This window comes from Macrosteles quadrilineatus, unplaced genomic scaffold (genome assembly GCF_028750875.1).
Source record: "Macrosteles quadrilineatus isolate MER2022 unplaced genomic scaffold, UCM_ALF_1.0 Scaffold_4__1_contigs__length_99947679, whole genome shotgun sequence".
In the NCBI taxonomy this organism is placed as follows: domain Eukaryota; kingdom Metazoa; phylum Arthropoda; class Insecta; order Hemiptera; family Cicadellidae; genus Macrosteles; species Macrosteles quadrilineatus.
Window position 1 is genome coordinate 20,122,807 of NW_026542597.1, and position 26,069 is coordinate 20,148,875.

At 31.2% G+C, this 26,069-nt stretch overlaps 1 protein-coding gene across 15 annotated transcripts in view; it reads left to right on the forward strand.

Annotated features, from left to right (window-relative positions):
• Positions 1–26,069, forward strand: part of LOC128991277 (ensconsin-like) — a 221,286-nt gene that overhangs the window by 108,140 nt on the left and 87,077 nt on the right. Inside the window, exons 1-2 of one of the 15 annotated variants that reach the window (XM_054414010.1) lie at positions 18,107–18,204; positions 24,497–24,843. The exons of 8 other annotated variants lie outside the window; for them this stretch is intronic. In XM_054414010.1, the coding sequence (XP_054269985.1) occupies positions 24,627–24,843 (217 nt within the window). In that variant the 5' untranslated portion in view covers positions 18,107–18,204; positions 24,497–24,626. Of the gene's footprint in view, positions 1–18,106; positions 18,205–24,463; positions 24,844–26,069 lie in introns of those variants that run through there. 6 more of the 15 variants (XM_054414012.1, XM_054414016.1, XM_054414017.1 and 3 more) reach the window with 6 other exon arrangements.

The window sequence follows — 26,069 nt, forward strand, 5'->3', positions numbered from 1 at the left end:
TTTGGTTTGTATTGGGATAAACATAAAAAATCATTTATGATTGGTGATAAAATAACAGTAATTGATAATGATGATTTACTTGTTAATGGTAAAACATATACTGGCACTCAAGGTTTATGGAGATTATTGACATATAAAGACAAACCAGATGATAATTTATATAGTCAAGATGATTTAAATAATTACTCAAAAATTTTATGGGAAACAGATTCAATTTATAAAAATAATGATCCAAGTACTAGAAAACCAAAATCAAGTAAAGGTAATAAATATATGAATTTGATTAAATTTATTTGGGATTCTAAAGGAAATATTGAAGGATCTGGTATTAGAAAATATACAGAAAATAAAATTGAATACAGATATATTGATGATTTAAACAAATTGGAAAGTATAATCAATTATATATATGCTCAAGAAAAAGCTGGAAATAATAACTTTATCAATGAAAAAAGGGCTATTAAGGATTTTATTTCAACCAAATTAGATGAATTGATTGAAAAACCAGATGGTATAAAATATTTAAAAAGAATTTTGCCGACAATAACATCACCTATTATAGGTTCAGGATTATTAAATGATTTTATAAATAATTTACCATTTGAATTGCATGTACCTGGTTTTCAATATCTAGGACCTGGAACTAAGCTACAAAAAAGATTAAAAAGAGGTGATCCTGGAATAAATGATTTAGATAAAGCTGCTAAAGAACATGATATATTTTATAGAGATCATAAAGATACAGAATCTAGAAATGATATTGCTGATAAAATATTACAAGATAAAGCATGGGATATAGCAACATCTAGTGATCATGATATAGGTGAAAGATTAGTTGCTTTACCAACATCAGGTGCTATGTGGTTAAAAAGAAAATTTGGAATGGGATTAGAAATAGGATTAAAATTTTAACCTATATAAATGGAGAAAGTTAAGGTAAATTTAACTGATTATCAAAAATCTAAAATTAAATCTGCTTTTAAGAAAAATAAAAATTTGACTATACAATTTGAAATAGATCAATTTAAAAATGGTAATGATGTATTATTATTAACTAAAAGACAATTGAATAAATTAGAAAAACATAAAAAATTAAATACTGGATTAAGACTTGAGTTTTCTTATAATCAACTTAAACAAATAAAAGATGGTGGTTTATTAAATGAAATATTAAATGTTGCTGATTATATTCCTGGCATAAATAGTTTAACACCAAAAGTTAGAAGAGGAGCTAAAGTAGTAAAAGACAATGTTATTCCAAAATTTAGAGAATTTATAAATTGGTTAGATCAAGAATTAGCTAATGTAAAAGGATCTGGATTAGATGAAAAAACATTAAAATATGTTAAGAAAAAAATTTCAACCCATTGACTTTAGCTGATTTAGAAAAATTATGTCAAAATATTAAGAATTTTAGAGGTGTTTTTATGAGAGATATGCTTCCAAAAACTGTTAATAAATTTGAATGTGGTGTAGTCAATTTAGATTCTTTTTCTGGTAATGGAACTCATTGGATATGTTATTATAAAAAAGATAAAATTAAATATTACTTTGATTCTTATGGAAAAATTGTTAATAAACCTTTTAAGGAAATTGTTAAATATTTAGGAAAAGACAATATATTTTTTAATGATTCACAAATTCAAAATTATAATGATCCACCTATATGTGGTCATTTGTGTGTTTTTGTATTAAATGAGTTGAATAAAAATATAAGATTTGATAACATAATCAATAAATTAATTCTTAATAAATATGGATTCATTAAATATATTTGATCTATTTGGTAGACAGAAAAAAGATTTAATTGAAGTAAAAAATGATTATATTAATTCAAAATTAAATTCCATTTTTAATGATATTAATAAGGATTTAAAAAACCATATTAAGAAAACTAATAATTTGGTTAATGCTATTAGTCTATCCAAAAATTATTTAAGTATTAATTCTAGAAGGATTGTTAATGTAAAACCAAGCATTAACGACTATGATGTTGTCATAAAATCTGAGTTAAATGAAGTTTTAAATTCTATTATTAAGGTTGGTAATGATCATTCAAAAACTAAACAGGATTTAAATGAATTGGTTAATTCATTATTTAATCTAAAAATGTATGTTGAAGATTTAGAAAAACAACTTGAAGATAAACTTGCTGAAAAAATAAGATTAGTAACTGCTGGATTAGCACAAATATTAGAAGATAAACTTAATACAGAAAACCAAGAAGATCAATAATTTTTACTATATAAATGGAGTTTATTTACTGTCTTAAATGTAAACAAAAAACCAATTCTAAAGACATTCAAACAATAAAATTAAAAAATAAAAATATGGTTAAAGCAAAATGTTGTATATGTAATTCAAAGAAAAGTAGTTTTACAAAAATTTCCTCCTAATAAATGGCTCTATATAATTCATTTGATTATTTCATTATCAGAAACCAATTTCTATTAACCAATGAAGATTGGGATATTATTTCAGAAAAATATGAATTGAATGATGAGATGATTAGATTGTTTCAAAATAAATTGAATTGGGAAAAAATTGCTAAATATCAAATTTTGAATGAAAAGATTATTACTGAATACATAAATTATCAGTTAAAAGATCATATTGATTTGATTTGTAAATACCAAACATTATCTCAAAACTTTATTGAAGAATACAAATATATGTTGGATTGGGAATTACTTATTGAAAACCAAAACTTATCTGCTAAATTTATTGTTGATAATGTTAAAGAAATTCAATATTTTAAAGATAAAAATGATTATGATACTGTTGATTAAACATTTTTAAGTTGATTAAATAGATTTCAGTTGATTAAAATTCAAAATTAATAAAATTTTACTTGTTTTAAAAAACCTTTTTCTTTCCATATTTTTTCATAAATTTTTCCTTAATAAATGGCTAATACTTATGAAATTGAAAGAGCTGAATATAAAAATTTTTATCCTTTATCTAAACTACATTTGAATGAACCAAACAAAAAAACTGAATTTAATATTGATTTTGGTGATGGATTTTGTTCATCTAAGTTTCAATTTTATATTTCAGGATCATTAAAAAAATCTGATGACAAAGACTATAGTGCTACAGATAATGTAAAGTTGATTAATAATTTTATACCATTCTTATTTTCAAAAATTGAAATTAGAAAACATAATAAATTAATTGAGGAAATTGAATATCCTGGACAATTGAGTACAATAAAAGGTACTGTTACTTATTCAAAAACAGAAGCAGTATCCAACATTTGTAATGGATTTCAATCAGATTTCAAAAAAACATTTGAAGCTGTGGGTAATCTATCACATTTTGGATTAGGTTTCTTTGAAAATGTTAATGTTCCAATATACAAAGGAGGATTCAATATATGTTTTGTTAGATCTGAAGATAATGATGCTATTTTTAGATGGAAAACTAAAAAAGTTGATGGAACTTTTGATGATACTACATTACCAAGTGCTGGAAAAATAATTATTGATGACTTTTTTATTAGAGTTCCAATAATTGAGTATAAAACTACAAGTAAAATTCAATATATTAATGAAATAACTAAAAAAGAAAAAATACTATTTCACTTTAATCATTGGCAATGTATTGAACAAAAGACAATAACTGGAAAAACAGTTAGTTTTGATATAACAAATATTTATCGAAACATCTATAATCCAAAATTTATAATAATTGGTTTTCAAAAAGGTAGAACTAATGATCAATTATATGACACTTCAAAATTTGATAGTATGTATATTAAAAATATTAGAGTAAAATTAAATGGTCACTATTATCCTGATGAATTAATAAATCTAGATATAAATAATGAAAAATTTAGAATTGTATATCAAATGTATCAAGATTATAAAAAGGTTTATTATAACAATAGTGAAATGTATTATGATCCAACAGAATTCATTGAAAATAGACCATTGTATGTGATTGATACAACAAAAACTCCTGTTAATATTTCTGGTTCAAAGAATGATATTATTATAAATATGGATTTTGATTATGATATAACTGTTGCTAGTAAAACTAATTGCTATGTGGTTGTTGTGTCTGAAAGATTATTAGAGTATAATGTGATTAAAAATGATATAACTGAAATCAAATAAAATTATTATAAAACCACAATTTATTTACTACTTTTTGACATATTTTTCAAAATATTATTATATTTTATGAATAATGAGACTACTATTGTTAATTTAAAATTTGTTTCATTAAAAAATATTAATAAATAAAAATTTTTGATTTTCAAGGTCACAAGAAATAAATATTTTAAATTTTATTATTTAATAAATTTGTACTTACCTTATAGATATATCATACCAAATTTCATGAAAATATCTTTAAAAACAAAGAAGTTATTAAGGTTTTCAGTTTAAGGGTAGTTCACCCTAAATTGGAAAATTTTAGTAAAAACATTGATTTTAAACATAATTTTTCATAATTTTTAAGTTTTAGAATTATTCAATAATTTTTTACATTTTTATAAATAAAATACAAAATAAGGGATGAAACTACCCTTAACATAAGTCAAAAACATTCTTTAATATTCAATGAGTGTATGTTTCAAATTTGGTTAAGATTGGTTTAAAAACACTCAAGTTATAACATACAATATATTTCAAATAATTTCATTCGATACTAACAATCGAATAATAAGTTGAAACATTCGATATTAACAGTTAAATTACTGAATAGGAATTCAAAATAACTCACACAAACATAAACAAATAATATTTACTGAACATTTCAGATTTATCAAAGCGTGCATTCAATGCACGCTTTCGTTGAACATCATTTGGTTTGGCAAAAAAAACTGTCAAATAAAACAGCACAGTCACTTAAATTTTTTTACACAAAATATTTACTGTACAATTCAGATTTATCAAAGCGTGCTTTAGAAGCACACTGTCCTTGAATGTCATATGGTTTGGCAAAAAACTATCAAACAAAGCAGCAATCACTTGACCTTGAAAATTCTGATTGTTTTATAAACAAGTTATGATTACAAACAATAAAAATAGTCTATAAATAGTTCAATAAATCACTTTTACTTATTAAAATATTAGTTAAAAACACTTGAACAATCCAAATATGGTGATGAACACTTCAAACACATTTCACTTCACAACACGATAGTTTCACAATTTTCATAGTTAATCTTCTTTATACTTCATCTTCAATCAATAAATAATAAACTTTTACCATCAATAAACTCTTATTTTAAATATTTCTTCATAAAACAAAATGAGAATATACATAGAAAATCAGCCAGTCGACAGAGCCACACCCATTATGATAGCTAATGACGAGATTTTTGCTAACTTGACACTTTTTTTTGTTCAATCGGCTAGTTTCATTAGCTAACTATTTAACCATTGATTATACATTTTAAGCATTAATTATAAAATACTTTTCGATTAGTTTAGATAAATCAAAATAATTATTTTAATCCACACTGCAATTTACTAACATTCAACTAACTGGTTATTATTTTATTCACTCACTTATTTTCATAAAAAGATCGACCAAACAAATTAGGCCATAGACTAATATTCCTTCAATAAGATTATATTTACAACACAATTTGTTTATGTTGATTTTTACATTATCTTTAATCATACAGAAATGTATAATATATGAAATAGCACTAATTTTTAACAAGCTTTTCATTGGTGACATTTATTTTTAATTTAAATCAATACTTATCTTCTTATCTTAAGATTATCATTTTTGATAACATTTCATGTTTAAGTTTAAAATTATTTAAAATGAAATATGGACTTGTAATACATCAAATATCATTAGAATTTTCTGAGAAATTCAATACTTTTAATAAATTTTGAATAACTCAAATAGGAAAAATATTATTTACAAAAACAATAATTTAAATAAAATATTTAGAATATTTGAATAAAAAATTTTAAAATTTTATTTGTTTTTAAAAACATTTCAGTTTGTAGTCAATTTTATGTAAAATATAGACATATTCATGAAAATTTCATCAAAATTATATACTTTTTCTAGAAAAATATAAAAATGTTAGAAATTGACCTAAAAGGGTAAAAAATATAGCATATTGCATAAAAAATAGGAAAATTCATTTAATTTTTGAGTGGCTCCTTTTTTGGCCCAGAAGTGACATGAATATATCTACTTATATATATATATATATATATATATATATATATATATATATTTATATATGTGTCCGTTAGCGCGATAACTCGAGCAAAATTGATCAGATTTTGATGAAATTTGGTACAAACGTGTAAACCTACATTTATTCGAACGAGTTCGCGAACCAGCATAATCGGACCATGGGATCAGGGGTTTATGGGGGGTTTTATGGGGTAAAAATGGGTTTTTCTAATTTTTGACTCTAAAAACTTAAAATTTCTAAATTTCTCTCGAGGCCATTTTGAAGAGCTTAAAAAAACAAATAATTTAGTATATTGAAGTGTTTTTGAATGTACATTGACTACGGAGAAAATTTAAAAAATTGTAAATTTAAAATTCCCATGTTATTCTTATGGAGAATAAATAAACTGTTCTAGTTTGCTTGTTTATGGATATATTTTAATCAAATTTGGCAATTTGGTTTATTTCATACTAAGCTATCAATATTTCAATTGAAAAAACACATCTCAACATCTTCCCCATAGCAGCAAACCTAACTACTCACTAAAATTAATGTTATTTAAAAAGGAAATAAATCTGAAAATTTATAGGGAATATTTTAGTAGAAATCAAGCCGGGTAAATGGAAATTCGCTTAGTATGCAGGTTTGCTGCGACGGGGGTATTTTAACTAACAGCTGGTTTCAAACTGTCATTGACGTTTTTATGTTACAAGTAGTTACTTAAATATTGATCGTCGGTGTTTGCCCGCATACTGTTTCAATTTTAAATGATGTTTTCTCCTACCGTAATGGATCCTCGTATTTAGGAAATCTGTAGATTTGAACTATACGTCTCTAATACTTCTACCCTTGGGTAAAATAAAGATTTGTCTGAAATCAAATCTGTGTAAGTAGGCCTATAAGTTTATGCCATGAAAGTTATGTCATTTTTGTAGAATGTGTGTAGTCTATATCGATATACCAAAATTTTGAGGGTTATAAAAATGTGAAACGTTGTAGCAGGTCTCTAGAAAACACCGGGGAAAATCCCCTGCCATATTTTGAGCTGATTTTATTGTTAGTGCAACTTCAGAGTATACTTTTTACAAATTACATTAACATTTTCAAAATCTGTTTGAAACTCTATGAGGCGTTCTGTTCACAAATTAACCCCTTCCAAATTAATTAAGTACATAGGCTAGATAACAGTGATAATTATGAATTATGTTAATGTACGAATTATGGTAAAAAGTTGAAACTGACTTTAGTAAATAACTAACTAAACTTTTCCTTAACTATGTTAAACAAACGTATTTGACTCAGGTATTCTTGGGAGGGATAACTGAAGTGGGGAAGTCTCAGCTATTTTAAATAAAATTACTTCCCGCTATAAATACAGTTGTACTCTACGAATTAAAAGTCTGCAAATTACAGACGAATTCCATAAATCAATACTCTGAGAATAGTGGATACCATACTTAGGATTATGTTCTCTTGCAAACTTTTAAGTTATACGTATTAATATTCTGTGAACTACAGGTAGATTTAAATGTGTAACTTTCAAAACAATGGGTGACCGTTCATGGAATAACTGTACTACTTCAATGTCAATTTAGTTATTTAAAATCAGCAGTGTGAAATCATGAAATAAAGTGAATGTGACACTGTTGCTTGCTTCTCTGTCAACGCAAACGTAAACAGTGTGAACTTTTCCCTGTTTATTGGCGAAGAAACTAACCAATATTTACTTTCTAAATTCTTTTTACGGGAAAGAGTCCTTCACCAATATCAAATCAGGAATATTCTCAATGCATTTATTTTACCATAAAATCCAGAAAATTATTTAAATGTATATCATATACAGCATTTATTGCTCAATGTTTACAATATAAGAATTAGGAAATGTGAAAATATGTTTGTCAAGTGTGTTTTGTTGAGGGTTCACTATTATGTTGAGTGGTTGAAGCATGCTCATATTAATACGAGTTGATTCCTTACTTAATTTGTACTATTACTATAAACATTTTATTTCATTTCCACGTGTTTCAAATACATTTTATACGTTGACGGAAAAAACTATATGTAATTTATACATAATTTAATGTATAAAATTAAGGGGAAATGTCTATAGAGAAAGCACAATATCAAAGTGTTAATTTGTATTTATCTTAATATCCACAACATTTGCGTAATAATACCAAATCCTTCCCATTCTTTCGAGTTCAGTCGAGCGGTGGTAATATGGGACAGTCTCTACCCTTGTGAACAATAGCTGGCTCGAGTCACGAGCCCAAGCCCTACAGCAGGTATACCGGGGGTGATCATGGCAGGGGGGGGCCTTTCCGGGGTGTGCATTTTGAAAACGATCGGGGTTAGCGTATAAGGTTAACATCAATTGTAATTAGAAAATCTGGTAATTGTATATGATAAGTGAATATAATTATCTAATTAATACGCAAACTCAAAAATAACTCGTCATATCGACGAGTTATTTTTGTGGGCATGCTGCAACTGAAATTGAGTGTCCGCGGCCGGAAACATCACCCCCCGGTCTCTGACGTCATTATGACGTAGGGGGGTGATGTTTCCGGGGGCGACCTTTCCGCGTCCCCCATTTTGAAACAGTTGCACAAATTGCATAAAATTCGGTATCCTTGGTTAAAAGTTAATCACTAGGCGCATAACTAAATATTATTACATTGTTGGACACATCCCTATCTCACGTTATTTCTTAATCCATATAAGTTACTTATGCTAGTTTTCAGTTTGATCAATAATGGCATGTGCAATATATGTTTTAATTTTACATTCTACAATCAAATGATACATTGTGTACTGGATTTTTTTACAAGACATTATAAATATTTTTAGCATTACAATCAACCGTAAATGCGAATGATATATGATTTGAGCATGAGCTATTATTCTTTTCTAATACAGAAAAGTTAATAAAAATAAATAATGTAAGATCAAAAGTGCCGATTTTGGGTTTTAAATGCACTTCTCCCTAAGTACATTGGGATAAAGCTGGCTTTTTATTTTATTTATATTGTCATGGTAAACAGTGTGTTTAAATATATCCTGAGTAGACATACAATTAGACTTCATCCCATACATCCTACCCGTACATAACAATATCTAACATCCCCAATTAAACAAAAATATATCTGTAACATTTACTTAACAAAGACTACATCAACGACAATGACCTATGTAAATGTAAAAAGTTGATGAAAACATAACTAGGCATATATTTAATTTATTTACAAGGGTCGATCAAAATGTTTTATCTCCCTATATAGTGGTTTATTTAACCGTATAGCCACACATAAAAAGAGTTTATACAGTTACATGTTAAATAAATGAAATAAATGTCAAAGAAACCTCATAACCCAAAGGTTTAGTGGAGGGAAGAAATATTACCCGCCAAAACTCATCTTGCTTGTATAAACATCCCCAGCTGAGCTGGTAGTGAAGTCAAAATCCTGCCTTGCTTTGATGACGCTACTGTGTAATACAGTAATACTTTTAATAACTCCGAGAATTATTAATTTAATTAAAATAAGTCTAATTTATCGTATTTAAATCTCTGGAGTAGATTTGATGATCTAATGTATTGTCTAGCAATTAAATCTGTGATATTGTATATAAGAGAAATTCATACAAGTGCATTGTCGGATTTGTAGCATAGTGGGCGAATAGCAATGTTTCACCGTTCATACCACACGTCTATTAATATAACTCCAACGACTTTTTTTACGTGAATGTAAAGTGAAATTACTATTGAATGAAGTCCCAAAACAATTGGAAACCTTAACAATATTTAATAGTTATTAAAAAATATTTCTTGATATAAATATGTTTGCTTAGTTCTGCACAATTGAATTTATCAGATAAAGTAAACAACGCCAGTCATACTTCCTTTAAATAGAGCATACACTTATAGTTGCTGAGTAATTACTGGTCATCGTAATCGCATTCAAATTTGAATTTGCTAATACAAGTAGGATCGATTTCGAGCTTGGATGTAATTTTTCAATGGGCTATACATCAGTAATGGTTTATTTATCTTACAACAGGTTATTAGATATGTGAAAACCATTGTTTGGACCATTTCCCTACTTAAAAAGTAAAAATCGTCATGGTGTAATAAAACTAAAACACTGATGGATCAGACGTTGATGCTATGGTTCGTGATGTTAGGTCAGGGAGTCGGCAACCGAGATCAATCTGGTTCTGATTACGTTTTCCTGTTAGACCCGAAGCCGTGACCCAATCAAAGCTGATGGAAAACTATTCAACTAGTTGATTTGTTTGAAGTTACAACGGGTTTGTAACTATTTTAGTTGAATTCCTGTGTTTAGATCGTGTGCTAGTGGTTTGTAGTTGGATTCTGGGTTTAGATTTTGTTTGTTGTTACAAATGTTTGATGGTTTTCATATTTTACTATAACAAAACATTTAGAGACAATTAAGTTTGCGCTCCCTCAGATTTGCTTAACGTATGGTAAAAAATCGCAAACTGTATTAACGTACTACCGTAATGGTCCAAAAACTGTTTGGAGGAAATCATGTTTGCTAATACACACATATTTACGGAATTCGACTTAGTTTTTCGTCACGGTGCGAATACTTTCACAAGTTGAACCTGTGGTTACATATCTGGGCCAGTCACCTTTATTTCTATACTTAGTGGATTGTTCATGTAAATATAACTTGTGACTAAGGTTGTGTGGAAGATTGAATGTGAAATGTGTGCAATAAGGATACTGTATTTCTAATTTTGGGTTTGAATTGGAAGTCTGATTTTATGGTTGGTATAGAAACGCTATTTGTGGAATTTTTAAAAAGACTTATCCCGGAAATATTTAAATGTAAATATAATTTCACTGAATCCGTGAAGTAGGGATTTCACTACTATGTGAAAGCTGAAGCAAGTTTTAGAATAAAGGTAACTCATGCATAAAAAAATGTACAATGCACTGACGGATTGAAATGCTGTCTAATGTAGTTTATATTTAACTTCATGCCAATCTATACATAGTTTGTATTTAAGTTAATGCCAATCTATATGGACGCCCTTTTGTCAACTAAAGCTTCTTTAATGTTCCCAATCTATCATCGTATATGAATTTAAAAAAATCTAAGAAAGTAATCTAAGACTCATTCATAAATTGAGTAATAAATTGGCTACAGCAGGTCCAAATAGTGGAATAGCCTATTAAAAAAAAATCGAAAGTCAATTCCTCTATCTAATTTATATTTTATCACACACTTGGAGTTATTATTATTAGTTTTCTATAAAAAAAATTAAAAAATTGAAACACAACGGAGAAGATAGGTTCACGCACTGAAGAGCACACCAGATGTGCTGTATGCGTGCAGTGACTAGATTTTGTAATTGAAACTAAATTAAACTTGTAATATTTGGTTTAGATTATTTTTTTTATACATCGAAGTATATATCTAACTTTTTTTGGAAGCTTAAGTTTGATATTTTGAAGCAATCGTGCATTCCATTTCATCATAATAAAAATTACTCTGATCAACAAAATTTGAAGCTCTTTGGGAGACTTGATTCATTAAAATATTTACTTCTCACACACCCCTAGTTTTTACGTTTACCTTTCCAGTTTTTATTTAGTTGCAACATAGGTATTTATACAAATTTACTGGAACACCCCAACTCCAACAATGTCCTAAAAAATCATGTTTACTTGTTTTGAATATTTTTGTAAGCGAAAGTTTACACAGTGTGTCTTCTTCCTTTCTTCTCTGTCTCGGGTTGTCACGTTTATGTGCATTTTTCATGCCGTGACGCTCAAGGCATGATTCACACGGCATGAACCTTGAGGCATGATACCACCAGCATGGCATGCGAGCTGAGGCGGGTCTGACCTAATGTGGAAGTCGCTTTTGTCCTTGCCGCATACCTGTTAGTCGATGGTCTTGGCACATATATTATTCAGTTTCTTGTACGTTTTGTCTATTTGTTGCAATAGTGGGCGAAGCGCGGTTGTAGATGATACTGTAGGGTTTTGGTTTAGTTGGAATCGTGAGTGTATATAAATTATACCTTTGGTGGAAAATAAACCCGGCTATGAGTGCTGTGATCATTGGGCTTTCAATATTGGGACTAAAGGAACAGCTGATCTTAGTCAGCACTTAAGCTTTAATCATTGGATAGTTACGTGTATACTCAATTATATTAACTATCTTATTTATTTGATGTATATATGTTACTTCTTCACGTTAAAATACTCAATCCTTGTGTGGTACGTAAGGTGTTGTAGAAATGAAATTTATATCATTAACATCAGCACTCATTATAATTTATTTTCTTTTTTCAATATTATCTTTCATCTACTACAGACCATACAAACTGTACTTTTACTCATATCATCTGAGCCCAAATATTTCTTCACCGTTAACTAAAGCTGTTTTTTTATCACTGGTCCTCACCAGGCAACAGAAATAAGCTGTTCTTCGCCATTTAATTTACATAAGACATTTTTAATTCATGTTCCATTCGTATTTAGGTTCAAATAAGCTTAACGTTGATACCATTTTAAAATAGTGATATAATTGAATAAAGTGTTGCAATGTATAGGGACCACAGGGACTTGTAATAAAAGAGATTTGGTGATGGTTATGCAAAGGTAAAATTTTAGGAAGCACTCCAAAAATTAATTTTTAGTCAATTTAGTTTTATTAACTAAATTTTCCATTGTTTGACTCTTTAACGCAGGCTTCACCTTTAGTCCAACCATACTCTATGGCACTTAAATTAAGTGTAACCAAACGACACTTCTGTGCAGATTACGCAAGCACAGGTTGTATATTTCGGAATGTTGTATCAGTTTTACGATAAGATAATCTTTTAACTGAGATGATAAGTTCTAACACAATTGTTATCGTCTTGAGATGTACGCAGAAGTTGTTGAATAGATATAGCGATGAAAATTGAAAATGTTGCTTCAATGTTTATTACTCCGACGCATTTATATGCGTGTTTCGTGGCGTTTTTCGTACAATGACGAAAATAACTTTTTGGAACGTAAAAATGATGCTGAGTTTCTCAGGATTGAACTGGCAACCTTGAGATCACAATGCCCCAGCACTTCATCCACTCACCTACCCTATACTATAGTGATAGAAATATGATTTTCTATTTGTTAATAGAATTTTTCAACTTACATAAATTAATTACAACATATCCTTTTAATTAAGCTGTGCTAAACTTTCCGACGAAATGGATTAAACTTTATCATTGTTAGCGTGAATTTGTATTGACGATAATTAATTTCATTACACGGACAGGCAGTAGTTTGTTTCTATAACGTTGTGAAGTGTGAAAGAAGCAGTGTCTATTGAGTCTGTTGAATGCGGTGATTATTTGAGTTGTATTCATCTCCATGTTGCAACGTGTACTGACGTTGGTTGTGGCGCTAAGCAGTTGTATCAACAATCATTCTGTCCTCTCTCTCTCTCTCTCTCTTTGGTTATGTTCTCATACGCAATTGTCGGCCTTGTTTGGAACCTATGTGTTCACAGTTATAAAAAGTTACTAGAATCTTTGGGTTGGACATCATGGTCAAAAAGACAAAAATAAAATAAAATACACTGAGTGAGGCAATTTTCTTCTTCAATCTTATAACAGTTGATGGAACCAATTTTTGGAAGTAAGGGTGTCCCATGTTGAAGTTCTTGCCGGTTTAAGATGAAATTTAGTTAAATCGAGCTACCGACAGAGGTTGCTACGAAAGGCTGGTTTTTGTCGGATACTCATTTTAAACAAACCAATTAAGAAGAAGAGTTATTGATATTTTTAAGATGTTATACAGTATTTTACTAAAAGTTTATTTCCAACAATAATAGTGCATGTGTAAGTGGCACATTCAACGATTCGTATTATTTTGAAGAAATCATTCGCTGTATAGACGATAAATAAATATAATCCTTTAAATTGTGGATATTTATAGGCATGCACTGGTGGATGCGATACTCCATGGTGTGAATTAACGTCCGCTATAGTGAGTACTATCCGCAGTACCATCCTGATAATTAGACCAATTCGTTTATACCAAGGCAAAAATGTGGTTCGTATTCCACCATAAACTGTAGGTCCATTAGATGCATGGGCTTTTAATTAAACAGCTGTGTCTAAGGAATATGTCGGCCGTAGTCGGTAACAATACTACAAGATCGCGCCACTCATCGTACACTCATCTCATTCATACTTGGCTTCAAATACCTACTTTGTATGGGCTCACAATTTCAATGAAAAGTATTAAAGTAAAAGTATGTAGTAAATGTTTACTTCAGTAGCAATTAATGTTGACGGGATATCGTAGAGGGCGAAGCAACTACGTTTGACGATTCCAAAGTTTTTCTGATAGATTGAGGGGATGGTTTTCCATATGATATGTGCAAATGTATTACATTTCATTCAATAGATATACAATGATTACTGACGGTCATGTGTGGTAATGTCTTGTCCATCTCGGCATACAATGTAGGTAGCAGGTGAAGCGCAGTGTTGCCAACATGGCCTCTCAAGTAGAGTCACGTAAACCAGTGCTAATAACGGCAATTACCGGGCAAAGCTAATTATCACTCTATGCACTAATTTGCACGGCCTCGCGACTCACACACACTACCACACATATATACACACACACATGCAGTAAATGACGGGCGAACGGGCAGACGGCGAAGGGGGCGACGGGCGAGCTGTGTTATGTTGGCTATGCTTCGCTAATCATCTCACTAAGTTTTACCGTCGACCATTGGATACTGACGTAGACATCCCATATATATGCACCGGCAGTTGCCAATTTTTTTACCAATACAGAACATAGTTGTGTGAGCCAGTCACAGAATGCGCTAGTGGCTAGTGTCTTAAGTTCTATATTTCTATACCTTCTTTGTTGTTGCTGAAAAGGTTGGTGGGTCCTTGATGGATCTATATACCTTAGATGTAGATACATACCCCCATGTCACGTTTATACTTGAATAGCCAGTTTTCTAAATCTGTATGGGTTTTGAAACATTATATAAGGCCCACGATGACCCCGGTATAACAAAATGGTTGCTGTAGCTCACAAAGTCATTCCATCGGTTTGACTTGATACAAATCTTTAGTATTCGACAGAAATCTGTAACCTAGATCAGCACAATTAGTCGTGTGTTGATTTCAATAACTGAAGAAGGAAGCTGTAGTAACTTGTTTGATTAATCCGTAATCGGCAATGCAAAATATCGCCGTTTGCTGTATTGAGTCACACATATTAGACGTACTAGTTCATTCCACTACGTTTCTGTTTTCTTAAAATAAAACGTAACGTCCAGTTTCCATTAACAATAATACAGCGTAGCCACAGGTTGCTTTGAACATACCTATTTAATAACAGGTTAATGGTCATTTTTTATTAAAAATTAGGTGTGCTAAGCCCTGTTACTGATTTTTAAGTACAGTAACTATTAATTAATTAATTGTAACCAATACAATTTACAGTGTTGTAGCCTATTCGATAAAAAAGTAATTCTGTATTACGAATGTATAATCGCTCACAACATTGACAACGCACCTATATTTGCTATATACAGTACATTCAATGCTAATAAAGAGTCAATTAGTGAATGACCATAATATTGTTTCATAAACTAAACAAAAATAAACTAGTATAAAGCACTACAGTTATCGTATCCGAACTAAATAAAGAATTCCATCCGCAAAATACAGTAGAAATAAGTCAACCCCGTAATATTTTCAATGCCAAAATATATTTGACAGTTTTGATTCGTATAACGGTGACGTATTGGCTACATGTCAATACGTCACCAGGCATGGACCATCGCTTGTCCACGATCCCGACGTGATTTAAGCGTATCACGCACAGCTATAGTAAATAAACATTGATACAGGGGAAAATCGTGTTGAAACAGTTTTGTCTCTTGGACCTTAAAGTATTATTTTTTCTGAGGAAAAAATAGCTAACGAACAAATTTTATCGCAAAGCCTGAAACGAAGTTAATTTCTACATTGACAATCAACAATTAATTTTTCTTTTAAAATCATATACCACATAAAGAAGCAGTGGTACCCTTAAAACCTTCTGACCCCCTCTTGACAATAAATTACAATATTTATAAATTTAATGTTTTAAAGTTTTAGTTGGCAGTTATAAATTGAAGTTCACACACCATCCATATTAACGAGAAATAGCCAGTATTCTACTCAAAGTGAACTTTATTGCATTTGATACTGTTGAGGTTTGGTTTCCTCTAATATAATATAGTTGATTGGGACCTAAAGGGTTTCATGTTTACACTAAGTTCTTTAGGTTTAGCATTGTAAAATAACGATGTATAAGTAATATAGGGGTACTGAGGCAGTATATATTGGTAACTTTACCAAATTTTTTATTATTTGTGGCGATGGTTCAACATGCGACTAGGATAATATTATTATACAATTGTGTATCTAAAATTGCAAAATCGAAGGTTAGTTTGCATATTATAATGTATTTTGTAGCTCTACTTCAAATATTTAATTACACCTTGATAGGCAATCAATTACATCTTTGAACGTAATGGTCGCTGCTCTTTACTTATAAAGCACTACATTTAATTACTTATTACTTATTAATTAATTATTGTAATTACATTTTCAGATTTTAAAGTGTGAAAGCACGTTTTTATAAAAATAAAACGAAAGCAGTTCTATGCAAGTTTGACCACAGACAACCAAAGTACAAACCGGGGTTTAATTTCACGGCCTTTGCCTCGGGCAAGCCGCTTACAACGCTGCATTCAGTCTAAATTTGAAATCATGCACTAATGAAAACACTTTGTATTCAAATAATGTGTACTTTGTATTCACAAAAAACGTAATGACACGTTAATACATGTGATTTGTCAGGAAATCGGGATGAGTAATATTTAAAAGTATTTTTTATATAGCCGAGTTATCCTGTTATAATTTACTTCAGTAGATTGAAATTACAACAAATTATTTTTTAACATATAAACATTCGATCCATACCTAATCTAAAAAAAAGAAAGCACTTTTTAAGGCTAAATTAACATTTTGTCACCCAGAACTAAATACAACCTGGGTATTCCCACAAACTTTCACACAACCTTATGTAGGCCTACCAGACATCTTATCACGATGTTCCTTCCTCACTTCATAGTGTGACTTTTATAAGCTTCGATTTATACATTTTATACTGTATATTGATTCTAAATAGCCTATATTTAAACATTTGACGTGCTTTTACTCATTTCAAGAGATGGTTAATACAAAGAAACTTTTATAAAAGAAATATGTGAATTGTTTATATTTAAGCAAATTTTCCTATAGGGAAGAAGAAGCTATTATTGTATGTGTCACGGAAATAACTAAGAACCAGGACCAATTTACTTGTTCATTTTGATGTGCCAAAAGGTCAAAACACAATAATCTCGAGTTCGATAATTTTTTCCAAATTTAACCACCGTTGAACCATATCGTACATAGTATCCTGCGGTCCCCTGCTCGATTTCGATAACCCCACCACAACCTGTTGAATCGTACCATAGCATTTCAACATGATTGCTCTTGCTCGAATTCGATCAACTACCACATTCGACATCCATTTGACCTCATAGCCTCTCTCAAGTGTTCATAATATCCTGCTGATCCATGCTCGAATTCGATTATCTTACACATCAAAACCCATTGAACCCTACTGTAGCTCTCAACATAATTTCCCTGCATTCCCTTTCTCAAATTCGAGCAACTTACACACTCAACACCCATTGAACCCTACCGTAGCCTCTCATATTGCCTCCAGTTCAACTTTAAAGTTGTCCGCAGCCAGGGACTGTACCTGCCAAGGTCGTGGCTAGGTGTGTCTGGTGACGTGTAGGTAGTGGTTGTGGTAGTGGAAAGGCACTGTGGTAGTGTAGGTACAGTCAGTGCAGTAGTGCCTTCGCGGGTTCGCGCCGTGCGGTCGCGTCCATTCATTCGCGAGTTCCATTCTTGAAAACCTGTGTTGTGGTGGATTGTGTTTGTGAAGTTTTGTGGTTAGTTACATGTTTGGTTTGTTATTTTATATGATTTTTTGTGTCAATGTGAATGTTCTCGGTTTTTTTGTGGGGGGTTGATTTTTTAAATTAAATAGATTTTTTAATAATGTTTTTGTGACATAAAACAACGAGATGGTTTAATTTTGTAGTTGAAAACAATTTCTATGCTCCGTCGGTTAATCTTTTCGTATATATTTTGGGCATAATATTAATTTGTGGTATAAGAAGCGAGTAAGTTAGTTTTGGGGATTCTGTCCCTACTTTAAACTCGGGTACAGTTTCTTAAGACAGCTTGTATATATGCTAATATCGATTGAAACTATGGATTTGATTTAAACTATGGATTCGATTAGTGAACCTTCATTCAATTTTTTCATTAAGTTATCGGGAAGTTTAGTTAGTTAGGTTAGGACATTTTCGTTTTATAATTGATATAGTAAAATAGCTATTTCCCTATAGGGAAATTCGCTAAAATATCGATTATTAATCGATATTTTCAATTCGATAGTTTCAATCGATATTAGCATAGCCCAGTTAATAAACTGTACCCTTGAACTCTTATAATCCGTTTTAGATACATGAATTAGGCTATATTTACGTAACACAAAGGTATTTATTTACTTGTTCGCATGAAACAGTTCAATTTTTTTACTTACACCTAATCATTTCGAACTGTTTTTCATATGTGTATAAAACTTGTATATTTACACAGTTGTCGTATACGAACTGATATTATTGTCCACACAGACCGCGTGTGTATTTTCCTCATCTCTGTCAGCGCACCTCAGTAGACATGGACATGTTAGTTTGACTGATATCGCGTGATGGAAACCCTTATATCAGTTCAGATATTGGACGTCTTTTACTTCTTCATCTCATTTCAGCGATGTCCGTGTCTTGTAAACGTTGAGGTTGTATTTTACTTGGGTTTTGTAATCTTTACCTTGTTTTATGTACAGTAGAAATTGCTGTAATTTCTTGGTATTTTTATTTGATCCTTTTAGTTTATACCGTTATTCGCGTTTCAACATTCCCTTAGCTGTGTATATTAATTATAATTATCTAGAACGTCAATATATTGGTAAATCCAAAACTCTTTCCAATTCGTTTAACTTATATATTTACACCGGTCTGGTAGTATAATGTACACCAACACAATCGTATTAGACGAAATGATTGAACCGCTTACCAAAGATTCGCTTGTTTGCATTACCACAATTTAAAACAGATTGGAAGTAGTTTTGAGAGGTTGTCTTTTTACAACAAGTACTTGAGTTTTTTTCCCAAAATGAGGAAAAATATAGTTCATCTCACGGGCAAAAGTATCTTTCAATCCTCGGTCGTGAAACTTGAGCTTGGTTGGAAAAGAGTCACTTTACGCCCTAATATTTTCTAACAGTGGTCGTACCCAGTTGTAATGAAGAGTAGTTAAATACATGTAGATTCGGAAATCACGATAACCTTTACAAAATAACCTCAAACCCTGGAGGATTATAAGGACGTTTCACACAGTAAACCCATTATACTGTTGTGAAGCGACGCCCCGCCAAAGTGGTTTTACTTTGTGTGAGAATTCTATTAAAATTGTAAATAGCTCTGTGCTGTATTCCCCCAACACTGAGATGTCACGCTTTTATACGGAGTTGAAACAGCTTTTAATGCAGTGAACGTTTATAAATAGTTCTCAGTTGAAAAAGTTTATAAAATCTTGTCAATCGTGAAAATGATTACTGTGCTGCAAATATTCGACGAGTGATTGAATTTCCGTTTTAATTTCCTGTTTATAACAGATCGATTTGTACCGAATAAAGTGGCAGAACTATTTTTAGAAGTTTATTTTGTCAAAATGTAAACTTGTAACTCGACAACAATATTCCAAGTATAAAATAAGCTCTGCTCTAGCGAGGTCGGATATTCCAAATATCATTGAAACCATTTATTTATATTTAAAATTATGTGTTTTGAACCATCTTCGTCGTGGATTACCGTAAACTATGGTTGTCGCTTATTTCATATTTTCTAATTCGTTCACCAATACCACGTTACACATTTAGCATGGTACATACACATTAAGACATGTATTTAAAATGTATTTCTTATAAAAATATTTAAAATTGATTGGAATGCCATTGGTGTTGGTGTTTGGATTTCCAAGCATCACACTCGCAATCGTATTTATTTACCAAACAAATACGATCATTATCTAAGAATTTTAATCAACGGTTGTTGGTTTTTAAGATCAGATGATAATCCAAACTACTATCGAGTAACCAGTGATTAAAATTGATCATGATTTAATCCTAAACCTCTGCTTCCTAGATTTTCTTGTCCTTGGCTCCTTTTATCACAATCTTCACAGCTGTACGATGCATTGTGCTTGTGTTTTCCCTGCAAGCGTAATCGCTAAATATAACCTAATTATCCATCAAGATCGGTTATCTGGTTAATTAACCTGTTAGACAGTCAGGCTCCCAGGACTGCCAACCTAGGAAAACGATAATTACCACGTAACACCGTCATAGTTGCCTAACCTGGCATTCTCAGCTACAACTTGTTAGTATTCAACTTCTAGTTCCCGACATTTCACTATAGTTTCCGCTTCTTCCTAGATTTTGTTGTTTGCAGATGATCTCTTATTTAAATTACTGTTTTGCACCTTAATTGGACACCTGCTAAGTAAGTGTATGAAAGTGTATAATAGAGTTTTATAGTCTTTTTGACAGAAACTAGGACATTTTTCAGCCAGTCAGAGTGGTTAACGAATTTGTCCAAGGGAGTCACTCCTCTAAGTTTTGGTAAATTAGGCATTGAGTTTATGCAAAGAGTCGGAAAGTTGTCTGGAGAAAAGTTGTCGAATGCTCACCGTAAAATCTCGATGGTGTTTGAAACAAGAGATTACTGTTGTGTTAGAGTGTTTAAAACAATTAATCAGAATACAATTTATGTTATTGAAGTTATGAAACTACGAAAGAATTAATGTTTTTCTTTAAGTAAAACTAGTTTAGCAGAGGTTGTTAGTTGTTCATACAGTATCAAGGCTACCAACCCTGTGATTTCGCTGTCGTATGTCGACCGTGATGCGTGGAATTTGGTGCGCGCATTTCAGGATGAGAATATCAAGGTTGGCTCAGTTGTTGTACAAAGTACATGATGACGTAATGATTAAGTTAATACTGTTGTTTTCGTAGGCAGAGTTATCGTCGACATTGGTATTATTTCCAGGCTACTAGTTTTATTCTGTAAGCCTTTAACTTTTTGTTATATTGGATTATGTTAGTTAATAAAAATCGTTTAGGTAGTGTATGTTGTAATCTTACAAATAGGCTAAACAATACGCTGTTTGTAGAAAGTTCCACCCTTGTATAGGGGATGAAACACATAGGGTGGAGCGGACATCGCTGTATCGGGGACAATGTTTAACACATCACTGTCTAGTGTCTACATCCCGTGTGTTATCTCCTCGCTAAGTGTAGAGACAAAGTCGGTTAAACCTGACGACGTGATGTTTGTAGATTTGTGTCTCTTCGTTTGCTATCTAAAATTGAACATTGCTACATCGATGTGATTGTTAATTTGCCATTGAAATCTATATATGGTTGCCTATGTGTTGATACCTTCTTTACATTCATTTGTTGGGCTAGTTGAATTAAATTTATTCAATGGTATTTCGTGACAGTGTGTATTGGACATAAAATATTTTAAATTTATTTATATCCTTTTATTTGAACCACCAACTTTTTAAAGGGTTTGTAAAATACAAATGACAATGAAATAGGCCTAACGTTTTTGTGGGGTGATATATGGTACTTAAATTTGCTTAAATGTTTAAATGAGTCAGGGGCGTAAAAAGAAATCTTAAGGTATTTTTATTGTATTTTCGTCAGAGACATTTTGCAAATTTTCAAGAACGTTAAAATCTATAGTTTAGTTACTGTGTCGTGTTGCAATTCAAAGCGTACAGTGATGGGCACGTTGACAAATAACCACTGTAAAATCATTCGTTATTTATCTAATGCTTGGATTTTCCATTTCCGTCCAGATTATTTTAGAGAAACGTGTGGTTTCGGTTTAAACGTTTAAAGGATAGGTAAAAAAAAAAAACTATTATAGTTGTATGACCACTTTGATTAATACGGTGATGTGGTGCAAAAGAAATGTACGATGTAGTTAGTTGATGATAAATTATATTATTTTACTGCCAAGATTTTAAACAACTATAAATATGTTTTGGCTATGTGTCTGCCGAAAGCCGATTGCGCAGTAGAGATTGGTGGAATTTAGGAACCGGTTATGGTGTAATGTGTCAGCGCTAGTATCGCTTGTGTGTGTGTACCATCTGTGTAACTACAAGTGTTTATGGTAAATATCACATGGACTACTCATGACTAGGGAAGTTGTATGTATTTAGTTAGAATATTTTGAAATGTTTTAAGTATATTTTGCTTCATTTATCGATTAACGTTACATTCGATGCAGTTAGTACTTTTTTTATTCACAGATTGTTTTTAAAACGTGTTTTTGCATTTTAAATATCAATTATTACAGTAATACTATTTTGCTTCAGGCCTATACCTTTATACTCGGTTGATTGTTAAACAATGACTATTGAAGAAGATCCCTGCATTCCTTAACCTAACTAAATTTAGCAAAAAGTTTGGTAGGGTTCTTGATACTTGAGTTGAGATATTGCTATTTTACTTGTAATATAAATAGAATAGTTTGCCAATTTTAGCTTAAAACATTTAAACATTTTAATTAGCTAAACATTGGTTATAAAAACCAAAACCCCTTCAATAAAAAACGGTATCGTATTGATTGCACGAATATTCAATTTTGCATATTCAATGGTCTCTTAGCTTATGAAACGTTTAAGAAACGCGGGTATCTTGTGTACGAAGCCAAATTTCTCATACTTAAAACGTTTATTGGTTTGAATCAATTCATTTTTTCGTAAAACTGAGGTAAGCAATACATAAACTAATTACTCTACTAGTTTACCGTCTGTAGTTAAAAATAATTTTAAGATTCATGTGTATAGGCCGAGAATGATAACTAAGGCAGAATGAAGGGATTTTGCAAAATATAAATTTGATACATGGTCTTAACTATTGTCCATAAATTGATTTTGAAACAATAATTAATATATTATTCTATATTTCGGCTAAGTTGAAAGACGAGATAATATTTCGTCCGCATTATATTTGCATCTATATTCACAGGTTAGCAGTGGAACAGAACTAGTGGCTCAGACAGGCTAGTTGATGAATGGGCTAAGTTTGTCCGATTTCGCCGGCTTTGGTCCAACTTTTACCTTATCGGATCTTCCTGCTGTGCCAGGCTTTGTTTTGCAAATAAAATCCAAGTTTATGCGAAATCACCGAAAACAATACGACTTACACAACTGTTCAGGAACGGTTATATGCCAGATGAAAAAACTTAAATCGCGAAATACGTAATTGGTACAGGTATATTTTTTTTTATTTTTCGTACTATTAAAATTCAAACAAAGTGCAATAGTAAATCACACAAGACTCGCCGCGTGGATTTAATAAGAGGAAACGGTGTTGTCTAATTTGGACAGTATTACGAAATGAAAGTGAGGCAGCCCCATTAGCCTTGGTATGTAAATATACAATTAAGATGTCTGGAGGTCAGAGCAATTGTTATTCCAGCAGAAAATCAACGGTCAGTAATAGGGTGATTATAAATAATTCAGTAATTGTTAATCTTACTAAATTCAACATTATGTTTGTGAGAATTTGTGTTTTAGAACACCAGATTTTATAATGGACAAGCGTTTGGTGGGTACGATGCTCGAAACGAATGCTATCGACTGGTCGCTTGAAATATTTTTAATTTTTAATATTTGTTCTTCGATTAAATTGCATAAAAAATATATTAAAAGGGGGGGGGGAAATATATTATTCATGTTGGCACAAAACGTCACAATAACGATAAAATTATAATCGTATTGTAACACCATTGACGTTGCATGCTGAATTAGACTCTCCATTGGTCTGGTGGTACTCAACCTTAGCCACAAAATACAACCAGAAAGTTGCTAATTGTGTGTTCTTTGTTTTACAAATTTATCAAATAACTCAACATTGAGGAAATAGTTTTAACATTTTATTTTGACTATTTTTACAGTACTGTATAAAATTAATAACCGATACTGATAATATCACTAAGGTTAAGACATAATTGTAATCTAAATTCCTGTATTACAACATCCGGCATGGTAGGACCAAATTCTTTATTTCAGCATTCATAGTCAACGGTTTTACAGTATATCGATGAAACATATACCTCAGGATGTAAATGACGCCAGAATGTATATGTGAACATCATGAAATGTACGTGTTCCCGTGTGAAGTGCCTCTAGGAATGGTAGACTCGTAGTGAAGTGTCAAGTGACCATGGGGATGGACCAGGAGAGAGACGACGAGAGAGGATTGTCACCCTCGGCCCTAGCCAAGCTACGAGGTATCCTGGTGTCGTCGCTAAGCAGGGAGAACCTCTCCCCCGTGGACCTGTCGGGCTCCGCCCTCGACGAGGATATACCTCTGGCACCGGCACGTCGCCGCCGCAAGGTGCACTTCTCGGAGAGCAAGAGTGTGGACTGCCTAGAGCGAGGTAGGGTGTCTTGATAATGGATATGTTGAGTTATCGAGGTTGTATAGGGATGTTATTGGTTTGATTTGAGTTGAAATTTATCAGAAAGTGGTTAAAGTGGTTATACTTTATTTAACTGAATTATTATTAAGTGTTTGTGCATTACACATACATTGAATAAAACTGACTCGCAAGACTGTCCATACAAAAGTACTGAATGAATACGAAAAATTATTTATTTGAACTAAGTGTGCATAAAAATTAATTGAGATGCTACAGTTAATCATTTGTTGATCTTCTCTATTAATTTTTAAATATTGGTGTAACAGTGAATTGGTTGTTACCAGTACCTTAATAAATTTTGAATGCTAGTTAAATTTGCAAAAGAAAAAATATGGTATTTATCTCAACATTTATTGAGATACAAAACTGTAATATCGTATTCATCTTGAGTTAGATCAGGCGAGAGTATTCCTCTCTCTCTCAGAGGCTAAATTGAACCCTTGAAAGATCCAGGCACATGTGATCAACTGAAATGGGATGTCTACATTCAGCTATCGAAGCGTTTACTTGTCTTGCTTTAGACTTTTCATAAGAAGTTAAAATGTATAATTATTAATTTTTATTACAATATTTTCTTAGAGTTTTATTCTGAGCGTCGGTTTTTATCGTCTCTATTTGTGTGGAAGAGATTTCCTAAAAAGTAGTTCTCCTAGTTTAAAACAATCTCATAATTTTATAGATGTTCATTTTGTTTAAGGGGAGATCCCACTGAAAATTGTCAAAAATTTCAAAAATTTCGGATTTTTATTTTTTGTACCTATTTTTTATTAAAATCTTCCTATATAATAAAAACACAACAATTTGATGTAAATTTACATATTTCATGGAGTAAAAAATATTTAAAGTTGAATGTGCACTCGAATTTTTGGTGAAATAAACATCACTTCGGTGTTTTTCTTGTATAATCACGGATTGTACATATGCCTGAAAAAGATTTTTACGTAAGTATATTGACCAAAAATGTTCTTAAAAGTAACACTAGCAGTACTTGTAAACAATAAAAACTTAAATAGTGAACTAGGAGCTCTTATTTTGGCTAAAATTTAACAAAAAACCATTGATTTTAGAAAACGCGCGATTCCCGAAAGTAAAGAAAACCGTGAGTTGGTTTACTAAAAATGCTAAGGCTCAAAAGGTATTAGAGATACAGCAGTGAAACTTTGCATGCTTACTCTTTACATATA